Source organism: Poecilia formosa, unplaced genomic scaffold (assembly GCF_000485575.1).
Source record: "Poecilia formosa unplaced genomic scaffold, Poecilia_formosa-5.1.2 Scaffold264, whole genome shotgun sequence".
Taxonomy (NCBI): Eukaryota; Metazoa; Chordata; class Actinopteri; order Cyprinodontiformes; family Poeciliidae; genus Poecilia; species Poecilia formosa.
In genome coordinates this window covers 494,115-512,230 of record NW_006800203.1, presented here as the reverse complement: position 1 = coordinate 512,230, position 18,116 = coordinate 494,115, and the positions used below count along the sequence as shown (strand labels likewise).

The 18,116-nt window shown below is 37.7% G+C and overlaps 2 protein-coding genes and 1 long non-coding RNA gene across 3 annotated transcripts in view; 2 read left to right on the top strand and 1 right to left on the bottom strand.

Moving 5' to 3' along the window:
* The window catches only part of LOC103150855 (gamma-aminobutyric acid receptor subunit rho-1), a 17,438-nt gene extending 11,457 nt beyond the window's left edge, over window positions 1–5,981 (top strand). Inside the window, exons 6-10 of the mRNA XM_007570614.2 lie at window positions 2,759–2,841; window positions 3,005–3,145; window positions 3,222–3,374; window positions 3,702–3,898; window positions 5,127–5,981. Coding sequence (XP_007570676.1) covers window positions 2,759–2,841; window positions 3,005–3,145; window positions 3,222–3,374; window positions 3,702–3,898; window positions 5,127–5,414 — 862 coding nt within the window. The 3' untranslated portion in view covers window positions 5,415–5,981. The remainder of the gene's footprint in view (window positions 1–2,758; window positions 2,842–3,004; window positions 3,146–3,221; window positions 3,375–3,701; window positions 3,899–5,126) is intronic.
* Window positions 5,982–6,797: 816 nt separating this feature from the next.
* On the bottom strand, window positions 6,798–17,202 carry cfap206 (cilia and flagella associated protein 206). The gene is made up of 12 exons (XM_007570613.2): window positions 17,030–17,202; window positions 16,784–16,867; window positions 15,614–15,704; window positions 14,958–15,146; window positions 13,722–13,889; window positions 12,196–12,410; window positions 10,938–11,057; window positions 8,847–9,045; window positions 8,559–8,699; window positions 7,766–7,959; window positions 7,375–7,518; window positions 6,798–7,073 (listed from the first exon to the last, which is right to left on the bottom strand). The coding sequence occupies exons 1-12, from the start codon at window positions 17,135–17,137 to the stop codon at window positions 6,846–6,848; spliced, it is 1,881 nt and encodes a 626-aa protein (XP_007570675.1). The 5' UTR covers window positions 17,138–17,202; the 3' UTR covers window positions 6,798–6,845.
* Window positions 13,896–14,889, top strand: LOC107838493 (uncharacterized). Its single transcript, XR_001664568.1, has 2 exons — window positions 13,896–14,007; window positions 14,141–14,889. It is a non-coding gene; the product is annotated as an uncharacterized LOC107838493 (long non-coding RNA).
* Window positions 17,203–18,116: the final 914 nt, after the last annotated feature.

The following is an 18,116-nucleotide window of genomic DNA, read 5'->3' as shown; positions in this document are numbered from 1 at the left end:
TAATAACATAAAGTTACCTCATTTTTAAAGTGCAATCAGTAATACTTTTATAACAAATTTATATCAGTAATGATTTCAGAACCAGAACTAGCTCAGTGTGAGCTGCCATCTGCTTGCCATAAACAATTGGGGGTTTGAGAAGACAGAGCACCAATCCAGGAGTTCTTCTGTTAGAGAAAAGTAAGAAGTTAACAGCTACAGTTTATCTTCCTTTTCAAGTAAAGGCCACACAGGCACACCCACTACACCAGTGTTTCTCAACCCTGGTCCTCACTGCCCCCCTGCTCTGCATGTTTTAGATGTGCCTCTATTCCAGAACAGCTGATTCAAATGATTGCATGACCATCAAGTACTGCAGAAGCCTGTTAATCACCCAGAGATACAATTCAGTTGTGTGGCAGAAGGGAAACATCGAAAACATGCAGGACAGGGAGGCGGTGAGAAACACTGCACTAAAAGGAAACAAACACACCCAGTATAACACTTTCATTCTATAGGCTGAGAGGTTGCTAGGCGACGGTACTTTTTTGTTCCAAGACAAGGTACCGTTTCCTTGGTACTTTTTCTTGGTACCAAGAGAGGTTTGCAAGCAGAGATTTGATCCGAGCAGAGACAAGTTTTGAGAGTAAGGAGAAAGGTTTGAGAGAGCACAGTGAATGTTTGAAAGAGAGCAGACGTTTTGAGTACAAAAGACATGAAGACCTGCTTTCAGACTGAAAATGCATGCTCTCAAAATATGGCAGAAAAATTCCACCATACACAGCATCCGAAACAAGAAGGAACTGTTGTCCAAAAAAAAAACACAAGTTTTCTACCATAAAGGCAGAAATTAAAGTTTAAAAAAGAACAAAAAATCAACGAATGATACAGAAATACTCCAAAGTGCTACCACCCTGAGTGGCACAGTTCTAGAATAAAAAAAATAAATGTCATATTTCTTAAATGAAAGTCCAAAGTCACTTCTTATTCATCTTTCCTTTTAAAAACAAGAAACATCTTCAAGACAAAACGTCCAGTTTCCTCTTGTTCAAACCTCTATAACCAGAGAGAAGCTTACTGACATGAGACTGACCGGATAATCCTGGTGAGAAATAGGAAGTCCTGAACTAAGACAGCTATTTTTTTATTTTTTTTAATCCTCACAGGCAAAGATTAGCAGCCGACCAGCTGCCTTTTAATTTGACTGACTTGGGTACTGTAAAGTCCTTCTGACAAGGAGATGCAAGTAAAACTGAAATGGTGATATTTCAAGTCTGGGTTATTATTTCACGAAATCTGGTGTTTGACTTGAAATATTTAAATGTTTTACACTTTTTTTCTGCTTAACTTTGATGATGAAACAATAACCCCTCATAACAGATGAGGCATTTTTCTGCAGTCAGAAATTCTGTTACTTTGCTATGGGATGATCATATACTGTATTATGAAAGACTTACATATGCATAAAATGGCCAGGGTTAATCTGCATTGGGTCAGGGCTAGTGCTGGTTGGATATTTTCCAGAATAAAACAGATTGGAATATGATGATGACAGTTTGCTGACTGCACTTGCAAACCACTCCATCCTCTCCTCTCCAGTCAGTTGGCTTAACACACTTCTGTTGGAAACCTGCTTCCTGCTGAGATCCTGTCCCATTAATAAGGATCGGGTAATATTTAGCTGAGGGTTAGATCTACATTACATGTAGCTCAACTAACTATATGAAGTTGGAAAGCTTCTGCTTCTGATAATTTGTTAATCAGAAACTGTTGTTTTTATTGAAGTTAAATACCAAGGGTTATTTATGCTTTGGATTTTTATGAGTTTTATTTAACCTTGTCTTTGTTTTTATCTGCCATTTCTTTCTTGATTTTCTTTTGACCTTTTTAAGAAGCAGCACTAATCTTCACTGACACTACAGGTTTATGTTCTGTGTCTTTATGAGTATTTCAGTTTGTTGACTGGAGAGAGTTCCCTACTATGTGACTCATCTGCCATCTTCTTTTGCAAAACACAACTTTAATTTCATAGTTAAAATCACCAGACAGCTACACTTTCTGATAGAAAAACAATAAAATTCTATCAAATGAGGAAAAAAAGCAGTGAATTTATAGTTTATTCTATTGCCTTGCTGTTTGATTGTAAAGCACTTTAGCCAATCAATTATTGCCAATAAGTAAAGAGCACTGTAACAACAAGTAAGAACCAAAAAAAAAAAACTGTTAGATGTGCTATTTTAAAGAGCTGATAGATGGAGCCAAATACAAGGTAGAGACAAAACCCTAAAGACTAGCAGCTGGAACTACAGCTAAAAGTGACTCCACAAAGTATTGACTCAAGGGGTATGGATACTTTTGCACACCGCACTTTTCAGTTTTTCATTTGTAAAAAATTTTCTGAATCACATATAATTTTCTTTCTACTTCACAATTGTTTAACACTTTGTGTTGGTCTTTCACATTAAATTCCAATGAAATATATTTATGTTTGTGGTTGTAATGTGACAAAATACGGAAAAGTTCAAGATCCTTTTGCAAACCACTTACATTGTCAAATGATTATATTGTTAGAGCTGGTTGTAATAGATGGTGGTTAAAGTAAAGTCCTAAAACTGAGTGATGGTCACAAGAAAAACAGCACTGTCCTGCCCGTCTGCACAAACATTTATAAATCTGCACGAATTTCTCAACATTCCCACAATACCTTGTTTCCAGTAAATATTCAGGCTTCTGAAGATTTTTGTCTGCGACTCGACAAATGCTTGCTTTGTGATTGCAGAGTCACAGTCACAGCCATGTGCAGCATGGACCTGAGTCGTTTTCCTCTGGACACACAAACGTGCTCTTTGGAAATTGAAAGCTGTAAGTTACTAATACTTTTGATGAACTTCAGATAACATGAGGGTTTATTTTAGTACTTGTTCAGTTTGTAATTTTAAGAATAATCACTTTTGTTATGCTTGCGTCAAATGTTTATTTAATTTAATCAGACATATATATTGTGTATACTGTTTTATTTGTTCAGATGCCTATACGGATGATGACCTGATGCTCTACTGGAAGGAAGGGAACAGGTCTTTAAACACTGATGAGAGAATTTCTCTCTCTCAGTTCCTCATTCAGGAGTTCCATACGACCACAAAGCTTGCATTTTACAGCAGTACAGGTGCTGCAGGGAAAAGGGGATCTGTGTCTCAATTCATATAGAATTTGCCTATATTGTTTTTTACTCTTGTCTCCAGGCTGGTACAACCGGCTGTACATCAACTTCACCCTACGACGGCACATCTTCTTCTTCCTGCTGCAGACATACTTTCCTGCCACTCTGATGGTCATGTTGTCCTGGGTGTCCTTCTGGATCGACCGCAGGGCTGTTCCTGCCAGAGTGCCACTTGGTTAGACAGCAGTCTTTGTTGCACATAAATGACCCATGGTAATCTAAAGTAGAACAATATATTAAGCACTGTTTAGAGCAAAAATAAAAGCTGGACTTGTTTTTTTCTTTCTTTTGCTTTTGTTTAGACTGTGACTTTCAGAATCAATGCTGATTTTTATGTACTGTCTGTATGAAGAGTTTTGAAGCTTATAATGGGACGTTGGTGGAGAAAGGTCACCATAGAGATTTTCTATGTGTCCTCTTTGTATAGCTTTGACTGTGGCTTTGTATTATATTCAAAGTTAGAAACTTCATTTGGTCTAACTGTATTTCTTTTCTGTTTTAGGTATAACTACTGTGCTAACCATGTCAACCATCATCACCGGAGTCAATGCCTCCATGCCAAGGGTGTCTTATATTAAAGCTGTGGATGTTTACCTGTGGATCAGCTTCGTCTTTGTCTTCCTTTCGGTCATAGAATATGCTGCCGTCAATTACCTGTCCACTCTCCAGGAACGCAAGGAAAGGAAACTGCGGGAGAAGGTTGGTACCATGTGCTATCACTAACAGGTTCCGAGAACTGGCAGTTTGAAAGAAAGATTATTAGTTAAAAAGAGAGAACAAAGTAATTATTACTGGAGTAAGTCACATTTTTAGATCTAATATAGAATACAAATTAGTTTGACATTGTAACTTTATTGTTTAACCAGATCTTTTCTTTTTACAGTATTTAAGTAGAATGTTGAACGTTAGAGTCTATTATTTGCCTCTTAATGTTCTGTCTTTCTGTAGTTTCTTTAAAGTAAATGTCTTTTCTTTTCCTTTGTGCTTAAAGGACGGTGAAGTTCATGATTCTGTGACTGATTGAGGTCCTAACAGATTAACAACTAGAATCAGTTTTATTCTTATTATTTTGTACACACAAAATCATTACATGCAGATATTTAATGTAAATAAACTTCAAAGGAGATAAAAACAAATATGTTTATGGATGTAAATGTATATAATAAATTAGTATTTATTTTTAAGATGAGTTGATGATTACTCTGGCTGCTACATGTTGTGTTCATCAGAGACAGCATGGAAAAAGAACTGGTCCTCTGATGGTTCATTGTTGCAAACTGTTCTGTTGTGATAAATATCTAGTCGGTTTATGTCCAGGATGTGTGGGGTCTGCAGAGCTGTTGGCAGCCTGTTTCCTGACCTCAGACATGTATTAGTCCTAATTAACTGAAGCTCACACACTTCAGATCACTACAAAAGTTAGATTCTAAGAATCTGAAATGATCCTCTGTAAGCTGAAGATGGTCCAGTCTTGTATGAGATAAGCTCCAGAGCTCCAGGTGATTCTGATTGCACCAGTAGACCAAGCTGGTCCAGCTCTTGTTTATCATTTCTACCTCGTTGTTCACTGACTGATTCTGCGTGTGGGTTGAAATTTCCTAAAACAGTGACATTCTTGAAGCATTTATATTGCTTGTCCTCCCCTTTCACCTGGTATGTACATCAAAGCTGCAGACTTCTGATGGCTTACATTCAGGAGGTAGTGAGATTTAGAGAGTAGACACTGATCAGACTGCAGGATTCTGGTTGGACAGGTCTCTCTTGTAAAACAGATATTTTGATCTCATTGGGACAAATCTGACTAAAGGTCATGATTATAGATATGAGCTTCTCATTATCAGGTCTGTTATCCCTTACTAATTCTTTACAGGTATTGCAAGTTATGTTCTAACTTATATTGCTTATACATTTCTGACTTTCATTGCAGTTGCCATGTACTTGCGGCATAGCTCACCCTGGCATGATGTCAGATTGCTACAGTGAGGTGGACGTCAACACCACAGGAAATTACGGCATGCCAGAGGAGAATGGCATGAGAAGGGAAAGGATGCTGGTTGAACTGGCCATGGAGACTGACCAGATGACAGGCCATGTTGGCTCCAGGGCTTACAGCAGCATCTGGATTGACACACACGCCATAGACAAATACTCCAGGGTCATCTTTCCTGGATCTTATATCCTCTTCAACATTATCTACTGGTCTATTTACTCTTAAAACGTAAAAGCTTTCGACTGGTTAGTAAAACACCTGCCGTCTTAACAGGTGCACCTGAAGTGAAACATTTTAATTTGTTCATATAAAAGTTTTGCAAATATAAGTTTTACACCTTAAGATAAACAGAAGGATGGACTGAATCAAAAATACTTTAAAGTAAAGCTGAATCTAGTATAAACAGATATGTTTGTATGATTATTGTTACATTTTACTTTAGTAATGGAGTCAGGTCAAGGATGCTGAAGGGCAGTACTCGAAATGTGCTAAAACAATGACAGCTGTTATGGGAAATTGAAAAATAACCATCAACTATTATTTATATGAAGCTAATCTTCTAGCTTCACTTCACTTTTGCTAGAAGATTTTCATTGAATATTTTTATTTTCACATTTTAAGCTGGAGCCGTATTATTAAAATGGAGGGCAAACAGTTAGCTGGATTGAACTAGGACTGTATGTGTTTGTCTGATTTTACTGAATTTATTGAAAAATGACATGAGTTGGACCATGTTAAAAGGAATTGCAGTTTTTACTTGTCAAGGGTGAATAAAAACATTTTTAAATGCTGGTTGTTTGCAGAAGGTCTTGCTCTTATTCCTACCAGTAGAAATGACAACTGCATCAAAGGTAAAAGGAAGGTTTTTGACAGATGAGCAGAAAAAAGGAGAAAATTGGAACCAGAGACATTATCAGTGTGCTAATGTCCAAGAAAAATAATGTAAGCCTTAATGGCATTAAGATTACTTTTAATTACTGGACAACCAGGATCTAACCTTGCATAAACCATTGAAAAGGGCTTGAGTTTGTTTTGGGGATAGTTATACATGGACACTGGCCTTGTAGTGAGAAAAAGCCAAGTTTAGTATTGAACCTAAGATGGAACCTCAGGGGACAGAAGAGGAGAGGGAAGCTGTAGCAAGAATTCCCCTCATAGGACTGACAAGCTTTGACTATACACCATGCTATAACTGTCAGAATAGGATCTGATGAACCACAGAAGAACCAGGACCAAAGAGTCCACAGTGTGTGAGATGCCACTGGTAGCCTGCAGAACTGAGCTGTGCTGTGCTGGGGTTAAAATCCAGACATCAGACTGGAAGACTGCTGATTACAGACACAAGCAGGAACTATATCAAGTCTCCAGATGCTGTGTCTGTGTGCTTAGGCACACACAGTCTAACATACCAATTCTAGAAACTGTGAAATTGCATTTGCTGAGGAAATAAGTTCTGTACAACTTTACAAGGAAATGGTCAGATGGTCAGACGACACTAAAGTTTAAGTCCAACTTATCTGAGTTCCAATTCCATTAACTGGTTAGAAGAGACACAGGCACAAAACAAACCACAAGCATACATATATAGATGATGATGATGATGAAATGATGAAATCATTTGCTCACAGTAACTTTAATTTCATCAAAGGTTTGTCATCAAGGTTTTTCTTCAACAGGTCTGGTGAGGTCTACTTTCAACACCGTTGCATCTCTCTGCCCCCTCAGACCATGCAGGTATGTCTGAGGGTTGGGGACATTGCTTCCGCTCTCTCTCATGGTTTGGGAGACAGCTTCCTTCGGCAGCCATGTTTGGCTAACGTTGTCCCGTCTCATGTGGCTCAGGTTGGTCTGCATTGAGTGAGTAACTGTTGTCCGAATATTAGCCTTAGATTATGGAGCACAAAAGAGGTTTATTAGACTGAAAATAAAAGAATGTCAATCTGTGTTGCAGCAGCGGCAGACATTCAAGCTGCTAGAGATACATTAATACAAAGCAGAAATCAGTTTGGTCTTAAACACCTACAACTCTTAACTTTATAATGCATTGGAAAATATAGATATAAAATTTCATACACGGGAATATATTGCTTAATGCATTGAAAAATATATCCAGTATACTGCGCTACATGCAGTATACTGGTTTCATGCCTGTGGACACTATTAAACATGTTTGGGTCTGGCTCACCAGTTTAATGGCTTTTCGTCTTAGCTCCCACTCGTTCCACTCGTATGACTTGTCAATGTGTGTTTCCACTGGATGGGTGTCGGTTTGTATTCCAATTTCCCGCTTGTTGATGTGCATAGGCCATAAACTTTGACCTGGTTCTCTCTGCAAAAGCACAGCAGAGGCAGCAGCTGAGATCAGGAACGCTGTGTTCCTAAAGCTAACAAGGGAACAGATCATATGCACTCAAGATGTTCACTATGAAACTGAAGAGTTCAGTTGGTGTTACACAAAAAGGGAAATACATTTTACTGTGGAGTCTCATTTTCAAAACGAAACTACTTTCTTGGTGAAATGTTTCAAATTTACAGAAAAGAACAAAGAGCCATATTACCCTGGTAAAGATACCAACCTCAGAGTATGAGCGCGCACTGGGAAGCTGCTGATGGAGTCTGAGAAGCTGAAAAAGTTCTGGGAAAAATTTGGATTTTTCTGCCACCTGAGCAACAAAGTCATCTGGAGAGGAGGCAAATGCCAAAGCTGCCTCCCTGGAGCTGAAAGCATAGAACCTCTCCTTGTGTTCTAGAACTCCAATAGATGGATTTCCTGCAATAATAGATATTTACTTTATTTTAAGCCCCAAATTAACTATACCTCCAGTTTGTTTCTGATATGAAATGGGGGCATGGATTAAAAACAAAGAATTGCTTTTGTATTTACACATCCATGTCAAAAGCTTTTGTACTCTTGACAACAATAAATGGAACAGCTTACTGATGATACAACAATCAAGCTTCTTATCATATGAATAAGTGGAGACAAGGTTCTCTAATTCTGTGATTTACTGATCAAAGTGTTTGGCAGCCTGTTCATTGAGGCCAAATGAAACATCTCAACTACACATGAACAATAAAGTCCAGCACATTGAGAAGCAGTTTTAGCCATTAGCCATCGCCATGCTGAACGCTGCTGTGATCAATTTGACCTGCTCAGTTTTATGTCTATACTTTAGTTCAGTTTTAAGTCGACTTTTATCAAAGGATAGGTAATTATTTATTGTTGTTTTTTTAAGTGAGACATGGTTTTTTTTTTCTGGAGAATTGCACCCAGATTTTTTAATAAATAAATAAAACTCTTATTCTATTTTGAGGAGATGAATATGTTTGTTTTTTTGTGATTTTCTTTGTGTTTTAGGTGAGCACTACCTGGAAGTAGCAGACCGTCTCTGTTCACGAACATGTAACCACAGAAACCATTGTACTCTAGCGGCAGCTCCTTCAGTCTGTCATTTGCATGAGGCAGGAGCCAGGCCTGTGTGTTTACCAGATTCGGGTCAATCTGCTCAACTGGAGGAGGAATCAGAAAACAGCAGAAGCCTGAACCCTCAAATCCACTGTCACTCATAAAGTCTGCTTTTCTAGCCTTTAACTAAACTTGATCAGCATGTTTTATTTGTACATTCAGGGTTGACTACATTAGTCACATTGCCATACCTGAGGACGCTGCCAGTCTATTGGCGTCGGTCTTTACTTCTGTTGCCTCCAGCAGGCTGTCCAGATACGCCTTTGAAAACCTCTTAGCCTGGGACACGAGGAAGGGTTTGAGACCGACTGTGATGTTACTGAGAATGTGGAGCAGTTCTGCCTCATCCTGGAGCTCAAACCACAACTTTGTCACAGCCTTGAACAACGGCTGAAAAAACAAGGTTCAATAAGTAACTGATCAGAAGCAGTTGTTTCAACAACATCAAAGATATACAAGACACAATGCACAGCAAGATGAAGCTCAAAGGAGACAGAGCTTTTAGCGTTACTGCTACAAAATTATAGAACAATCTCCTATTGCACATCAGAATTGCCCCTTTAAAACTCTCTGTTAAACACATTTTACAGAGACATTTGCTTTTACTTTTGTTTTAGTGTTTTATTGACCTTATTGTTGTTTTAAACCTATTTTCTAAGATGGCCAGTATTGCGGAGCTTTTACCTTCCGGTGTGATGGAGGTGTGTGGGTGTGTGAAGATCTCTGTCATGTACTTCCTCCAGGTAGGAGCTGTTCTAGCTGAAGCACCATGTCGTTCTCGCTCTCTGGCTGTGGCACACGCAGCCTTTAGCAGCGTCCATGCAGCGAGCCGTGGCAACAGCAGAACATTTAACGTATACGTTTTGTGATGATAATATTGTTTAATTTGGGGTCTTCAGGTTATCTTTGTCTGTGATTAACATTAGTTTGGTAAGCTGAAATATTTAAATGGAACAGAAAAGAAAATAAACAAAAAATCTGTAAGAGAGTGAATACTTTTTCAAGGCACTGGTTTTGATTTTATACAGTAGCACTGATTTTGATCAGTGTTGACATGATGACGCTAAGCTTTGGTTGGTTGGTTGGTTGGTTGGTTGGTTGGTTGGTTGGTTGGTTGGACAGATCTGCTACAAACTAAGTGTATACCTCGACACAGATAAGACCTTTGGCTAGCTAGACCATAAAAAAACAGCAGTTATTATTTTTTACCTAATGGTCATTTTTGGTCTTTTGTGTCAAAAATGTCTTAAAAAAAAAAAAAAAAAAAAAATAGTTTTTGGTAAAAAAAATAAAAGATAAAAACAAAGATTCAGGCCATTATTGTAGGAAAGTGATGAATTGCAGCCTGCTTTGTGTCTGGGCCTGTCCATGGTGGTGGGGTGTTGGGTTTTGCTAGACTAGAAACCACTACCCACTGTTGCTTGGTGGTGCTTTCAAATACATGTACAACATACTGAAAATACAGTGATACTTGAGTTTGGTTAAGGTCCAATAATCTTGAAAAAATGTAAACAATTTTTATTCTAGCTTCAGAACTGGACCATGATGTTTATTTAGAAAAAAATTAAGCATTATTATCTTTCACTGCTTATTGTGATAAGCATATAATACTCTACAGAAACAATTGTGAGCCTGTGACAGAATAAAAATGACTATTATGAGTCAATAGAGCAACATTTCTAATGCAGAAAAACAAAGTCAGACGTCAAAAATGATCTTTGGACATTCATGGCTATCTTTAAATATGGAGGATTTGGAGTCACAATAAAACATTGTCATGTTTTCAGGAAAATGGGAGAAAACATTGAATTACGATCTTTTGGCCAGTATCAAACACTGTGTTAAATGTATCCTGCAAGCCAGTACTGCCTCAGTATGTCTGGGATTATCTATGCAGTTAATGCAGAATTTAGGAATCTGGTTTAAGCTCTCAAATATTTTCAAGGACATTACAAATCTTAGGATGAGCCCTCCCCATATGATCTCCTTGTCCAGATAGGTGGATAGTTTATATGAGTGCTGTATTGAACCACTACCAGCTGCTTTAGCTGTGCTAGCAGTAGATGTTGGTCTTCAGTGTGTTTTTGAGGCAACAGAGTAACTAAGAGCTTTTATTTGTATAGCACAACACAGATGGAAGGTCGTGTGCTTACCACTGTTTCTTGTGTTTTTACCTAAAATATAACTCAGGACTCCTCCGAGGTTCATATTTTTTAAATTCATTTCAGATGATAAACATAAAAACTAAAAGGAGAAAAGGCTGTAAACTGTAAAGCACTTACAAAGACTGTTGAACCTGGTATGGCTGTATTTGGCTGCACAGTTTGTCTCAACTGCTTCAACACAGATGAAAGTTTAGCCTGTCGACTCTCCATACGCTGGCAACATACACTCGCATCAGACTGGCAGCAAAGAGGAAACACATATTAATTCTTAAGTACATATTTTGTATTATATAAACTATCTTTAACCATTTTTGATTCATCTGTTGATCAGTTTTTCTGATCGGTTTAATTTTCATGAAGAAAAGCTGTCTTGTTTTATTGCATACTATTTACTGTTTAATGAAATGACATTAAAATATCTTAATATGATTATCTATGCGTTATCACAAAACAAGTTTCTTCAACGGAAAATAATTAAACATTGTGTCAATTCTTCTACAACCAGATTTGTGACAAATTTCATATGCTTTTCTCGCCAGCAGACATGGCTTTTTAAAAATTAAAACAATGCAAATGTTTAACATAGGTTTTATTTTTATGTCAGGTATTAGTATATATTTTTGATGAAGCTCTTAAGAAACATTTCACTAAACTCTTGATGAATTCTTTTTGTCCTTGTTGAAATGAAACCTGGTTTGTTCATCAGTTTGTTCTCACATGTCTGTGATCAGATGTTACTACAGTCCAGTTCGTCATCTCCTGAATTAGACTGTTCAGGATCACTGTCATGCCAAGTATTTGTAACTATTTGACAAGCAGTCATTAGTGCACATTTTATAAACACTTTTATCTCTTTAACAGACACATTTTATTGCTTTTCTTTCTCCAACAATCACAGTTAAAATACTTAAGTTTTCAGCATCTTACAAACTCAAATATAATCATTGTGTTTTGGTGTTTTTTCTTACAAATTCATCAGTGGGGTTAAATGTGGGTCATATTCATCTTGTAGTTTATTGTAACTTTTTGCAGGTCAACTGTTGCTTAGATGAATGTTGAGTGTCTCCACCCTTTAGACATGTAAATTTATGGTGACCACGCCGTCTACATTGCGTCTCTGCTAGACACTCCACTGCATCAGTATCACATGACCTAACAAACACCACATGATCACCTCTCTGATAGAAAGAAACATTGTTTGCTAATATTGGCCCACGTTTTCTTATCAAAAAAGACATATTTAAAAAAAAAAAACAAGTATTGGCCGATATTGATGTTGATACGGATATTGATATATTGCACATCCCTGATCAATAGCAGTAGGTTGTTACATGTTAAAATAATATGTCTTAATCTTAGACTACTTTTTTCTCACCTGTAAAATCTTTAGGAAACTTTCATGCTGCCTGACGTTGTAGAGCGCCTGTTTGAGCTGGTTGATGGGCATTTCACACTGGGCAGACTGAATGTTGGGGTGCGTTAGCTTCTCCAGCACAGCCGTGTATCTCCACACCAAACCCTGTGTGATGCTCAGTTCATTCTTAATGCTTCTATCACTGACTTGAAGTGCTTCTTGGAGAACTGCAGGCACTGCCAGGACAACATAAAGGGCAGAGTAAAGTGAAAAGGGACAACATTTAAAAATATTTTACATAATCATGAGAAGTAGGAGGTAAAAAGTTTTCTGTAAGTATTTGAGGGTCTAACTGCACTACTTAGAAAAATGCTTTAAAAATTGATGTTTATTTATACAGGTTGTCTCATTGAGATCCAAGACCTCAACAAAACAGAGCAAAAAAAAAAAATCCAAGTAATTAAGAAATCTGACTCTATGAAATAAGCTAATAAAATATGAGTGAAGGACTGATTTATGAGGATCTCAGCATGAGAATGTCATCTCAGCTTCTTTGTTGGGTCAGCAGCAGTCAGGTCAGTCCTGGCTGACTGCTGGGATTCTTAGTCCACTGACTTGATGGCTGCATCATGTTTTCTTATAGTAAAGACCACATAATGTTGAGATCAGAGCAGAAATCATTACAGATGAGCCTACAGAGAGCATACTTCATTTAAGTTCAAATTAATCAGTAAAGTACGTAATGTGTGACTACTACTGGCTTAATTACAATACCGATTGTTTCTTTATGATCCATTTGTCTAATTCCCTCAATACTGCAATGGTCTATATATTCCACCATCATAATTTTAACATAACAGTATTTGACTGAATACCAAAATGAAATAATGGTATTTTAATGCAGCTGAATAAAAAAAGACAAAATGAGACAGATAAGAAAACAGAATCATGAACATGGTTGGTTTCTAACTGAACAGATGAGGCTCCAGTATTAAGTGAGCCTGGCTGTTAGCCTGGTCAGGAGCGGGCTACTAAAATCAATGGGATGGTTGGTCATGACTCCTTTGCTGAAACTGAACAAGCAGCAAACTGGCTTCACTACATCCTGTTGTTCACTTTTATTGCAGTCAGAAATATGCAGGTTTTTTCATTCAGAATATTCCCTCCAAATACAGCAAATCAAAAATACTGCACCAAGCAGCAGACGTTACACACTGAAGAACTAAACACACAAATTATTTGAATTTTATACCAAATATATTTAGTTGAAATATACTTGGTGTACAAACAATACTTATCAATTTTAGGCAGTTTTTCTTTTAATTTATTTTACTTTTAAATGTGATTAGGGTCGCACCAAGATTTTATTGGGCCTTAATGAGAATAATAGTTGATTACTTAATTAGGTTTTATCTGAAGTGCAAAGAAATGACATAATGTGTATTAATTATATTTTTTTATGTCAGCTATTTTTAAGCTTTGTGCTTATGTGTTTTAATTCTTTACTTAAAAATAACTCATCAAAGATTAACTTTTGAAAGATGTACTTAATTTGTGGAGGCTTAAAAGTTCCTCTTTTTGTTTGCTGGCTTCGTTGAAGATTCGGATTCCTGTTACAATCATGGTGAGCTCCTTCAGCTGCTGCTCCTTGTCTTTCTTCAACAGAACCAGGAACGCTCCCAGATCATTCAGGGGTAAGACACTCTGCAGCGCAGCTGGAAGAGAAGAAGAAGAAGAGAGCCAGAAATGATCATCGTCATCATCATCATCATCATCATCACTACAACATGCCCTCGACAGTAACTGACACATTCCACAGCCACATGGATTAAGGTGATGAAATATGGCAATAGCCAACGAACATTCTGACTCTAGTTCAGTTTTCTCTGTATCACACTGCACCATCACACCATAGGAAGAGTTGTAACAAATATGTAAACAACTTTTTTTTCCTTTTAAATAAAAGTTACGTGAGATGACGCTCCCAACAACAGACTGATAGAAGATCTGCTCCATCTGCTGCAAACCTTGAAGGATTTTAGTTTCCTGAAGAAGTCCAGTCTGCTCTGTCCCTTCTTGCTTCACTGTTGTGTCTCCAGTCCAGTCTGTTGTCCAGATGAACCCTGAAGTATTTATATTCCTCAATTGTGTATGTTAACTCACACTGTGAAGTTGGTACCAAATCCCCAAGAGGAGACTTTTGCAATTTGCAGACATGAAACATTGGAGTATCATTTACTCATCATTCAGCAGCATCATTTCTTCCATTTGTTGAAGCAGTAACCAAAATCATAAGAACAACCATAAGTGTTTTTTATTACAGTAAACATTAATGTTTTATCAGTAATTTTGATGTTTATGTTGTGAAGTATTTGACTTCTGGTTTGAGCTGTATACTTTTATTTTTGATATTGCTGCTGCATAAAAGTTAGTTAGTTTTCTCCCAAATACAGCAGTTAGCTTGTTTTTTTTTACAGAGCAACAAGAAATACTGTTTCATACTGGCAGCCCCTCTGGAGAGTAAAAAAGTGTGTTGATTATAAAATGCATTTTACATTTAATCTGTATTTTGTCTGTTAATATTTGGCATAAACATAACATAGCATATAAATGGAAACACTGTAAAAAATGGGTTGTGTTTCAGCGCCTGGTGTGACGTGGATTTCAATGCTACGATGAATGGGACAGCTTTTGAAGAAATTAAATCTCTTAAAAACATCACCTTGTTTGGAGCGGCATGCTACAAGCATGCTGCTTGATGCTGCAGTTCAAACGTGACTTACCGTTAGTGTCTTGTACACAGTTGAAATTTGCAGGCGAACCTATTGCAGATCTCAGCAGGATGTAGGTAATTATCTGATGGTACAGAGTGTGGAAATCATCCCTGGATTTTGCTCTATTGTCTGTAATCTCCCGACGCACTCCACTGAGTTTGAACTCCAGTATTCGATGGATCTCCGCCAGAAACTCACCTGCATAAAAAGTTATCTATTACTCTTTTTTAAAAATAAAGTGATTATTTGAATTATTTACATAGTGCCATTTATATAGCATGTGTCTCAAGGCACTTAAAAAAAAGTTCAATAGCTGGTAAACTATTGAACCATCCAGTATACATTTTACTGGATGGTAAAATGTACAAGCAAAGGCAAATGCAGGTTTGGTACAAAGCAAAGACATTTACAGTACATTCAGTAAAATACTTTGAGTCACTGAAAGACAGCCATTGTTTATCATTTTAATGTAACCCTGGACACCAGTCAGTGTTATTTGTTCTTCTTAAAACAAATAGGCTCACTATCATTCTATGAACAATATCAAAGTTACAATCAAAACATTTTTACTACATTCAAAGATAAAAAGATAAAATTATCCCCCATGAAAAAATCCTAGAGTAGTCAATGGAACATATAAAACAGATTTAAGGTTTATTACTTACGTCGCAAGGCATAATTCATTTCAAAATAAAGTTGCATTTTGATGGTATCAAGACCTGGGCTGGACTCCTCTGTCAGCTTATCTAAGCACAGCTGCAACCAGAAACAATTCATCAGGAGGCATGGCTGCTTCACATCTTCACATTTAAAAAATCCTGTGAGGGATTTTCAGAATAAAAGTGTCACTCGCTCCACTGTGCTCTGAAATTCATGTCATTGTCTCATGCTCTGGGCAATGACCATTTTGCTTTGCACTGAGCGCAGCCAGTAGAGCAAAAGGTGGGTATGCACTCCATGTGACACATAAGGGTGTCTAGAAATAATTATTCCACCATTGTTTTGGCACCCATTCTAGCATGACACCCTTGAAAACCCTGCCAGGTGCAAATAGCGTTTCTGCATACACCTCAGAAAGCGTCTGTTCCTCTTATTTCCACCCAGCTTGGAGTTTGAGCTGCAGCACTCACTCACTCTAAAGCTGAAATTTGTTGAACTGTGACCGAAGTGCACCATGACAGATAATCTAGAGACAGGACATCTGTCCAACAGCAGTCAGTGGGCGAACAGAGCTCCTTTACACTGGTCTCTATATCATACCATAAGTTTCTCTCCTGCCTAACTAGACCAGGTTTTGTTGATTTAAGCCATGACAGAACTGCAGATAAAACTTTATTTTATCTACAAAAAAACCTTCACCTGCTGTGGATGAACAGATTGCAGCACCAGTGTGTTGTGACTCACTGACAACAGTCCAAACTAATCACTACACCTACATGTTGTCTTCTGTGGTTCTGAAGAATGTATACTTCATTTTGAAACAAGCTGATTAAATTCTTTAGAAACCTCCCAGATGACAGAACAACAGATTGTTGAGAAGCTCCAGTTAAAGCTGGACAAATGCAAACTGTTTGAACAGATCCAGACTGTAAACTCAACCTGTCCTGGAAGACATTAACTGGCAAGTTATGCTATTTGGAAATCTGTATTAACCAGTTTGTGCCAAAAAATCTGTTGCCATGCAAACTCTGTGGGTTTTAAAGATTTTAAGCAGATTGTATCCCTTACCGGGCTTCTAAAATGCAAATAAGCCATTTTATTTAGATGCACGTGAAGAATAGTTAATAAAAGTTAGCCATTTAAAACAACATGTTGTGATGTTTGGAGCCTGGTACCTGTTTGAGTCTTTGGACGTCTTCTTCTGAGAGCGTGTGATCTACATCAAAACCGTTTGTTGGATTCAACACCACAGCTTTCACCTGAACAGAAAACATTACAAGTACATTCTGGATATCAGCGCACATATTTTATGAAATAAAATGTTCTGAGATGGTCTCCATAACGAATGTTGGTTGAAGTAAAGACTTGCAACCGTTGAGCTGAGTGATCTGCCAGTCAGCTGGGGGGTCTGGGTTACTCACCATGAATCCCACCAGAGTTTCAGAAACGGAGTGTCCCCTATTCACACACTCCTCCACTATTTCACAAATGATGGTTTTAATCACTCTTTCTGTCCGAGCCCGAAACATTTCTGCTCCTGTAAAAAGCGGATACTACAGTGTTTAGAACCGGCTGCTATGGTAACAATCAAATAGTTGTCCACTAGAGGACGCTGCCGCTCTGTTCTCGCTGTTGAGCAAAGGCGCATGAAAAACATGGAACAGCATTTTACAAAACCAGACTTTGTTTTGGAAATGTTGAAGACCGTGTCAAAAAACATATTGGCAAAAGTCTAGGTATTTATAGACATTATTACAAAAGATAGTTTAGATCATCATTTGATCATTTTTCCACTTGCCTGCCACTTTGCTCATCCTGCATGTTCTTTTGAGGAATAATAAAGAATATCTTTATTCTAATTATTTAAAAGTAAAATAGGCTATGAAAACCATGTGCAATATAGAAATAAAAAGTGTTTTAATTTTCATGTTTTAATCGAAGGTCACAAAACATTCTAAATATTATTTATACAACCTGCCAGCATAAGGAATATGAAGTGGTCTGAAATGTCCTGCTAGAAGTCTGTTCTGACTGTGGACTTCAGCAAACCCAGGGGGTTATTGAGGAGTATACAGAAACAGCTCAAAGTCATGGAGTTGTACAGGAAGAAGCTGGAGAAAAACTGCAAAGGGAAAAAATATCAGAGATATGTGATCCGGGATGAAGAAGATCACAAGCGTCAAGCAAAAGGAGGATCAGATGGAATTCTTCAATTCAGGAGCAAATCTATCATCCTCCTCCTCTCCTGTCCCCAGACAAACAGAAATCCAATCCAGAGGTTTCCTGTCAAACCTCTGATCTTCTATCTTCCATCTCAGTCATGGACTCTTCTGCTTCCATAAGTTTGTCTTCAACCAAACTAGGGAATGTTGCTGTTCTCTTTGTCTCCCCCTCCCACTTTTCAGTATCTAAATGTCAAGTGAAGAGGCATCTGGAGAGACTGAGCTGGAACAAGGCTGCAGGTCCAGATAGTGTCAGCCCCAGAGTCCTGAAGGCCTGAGCAGCTCT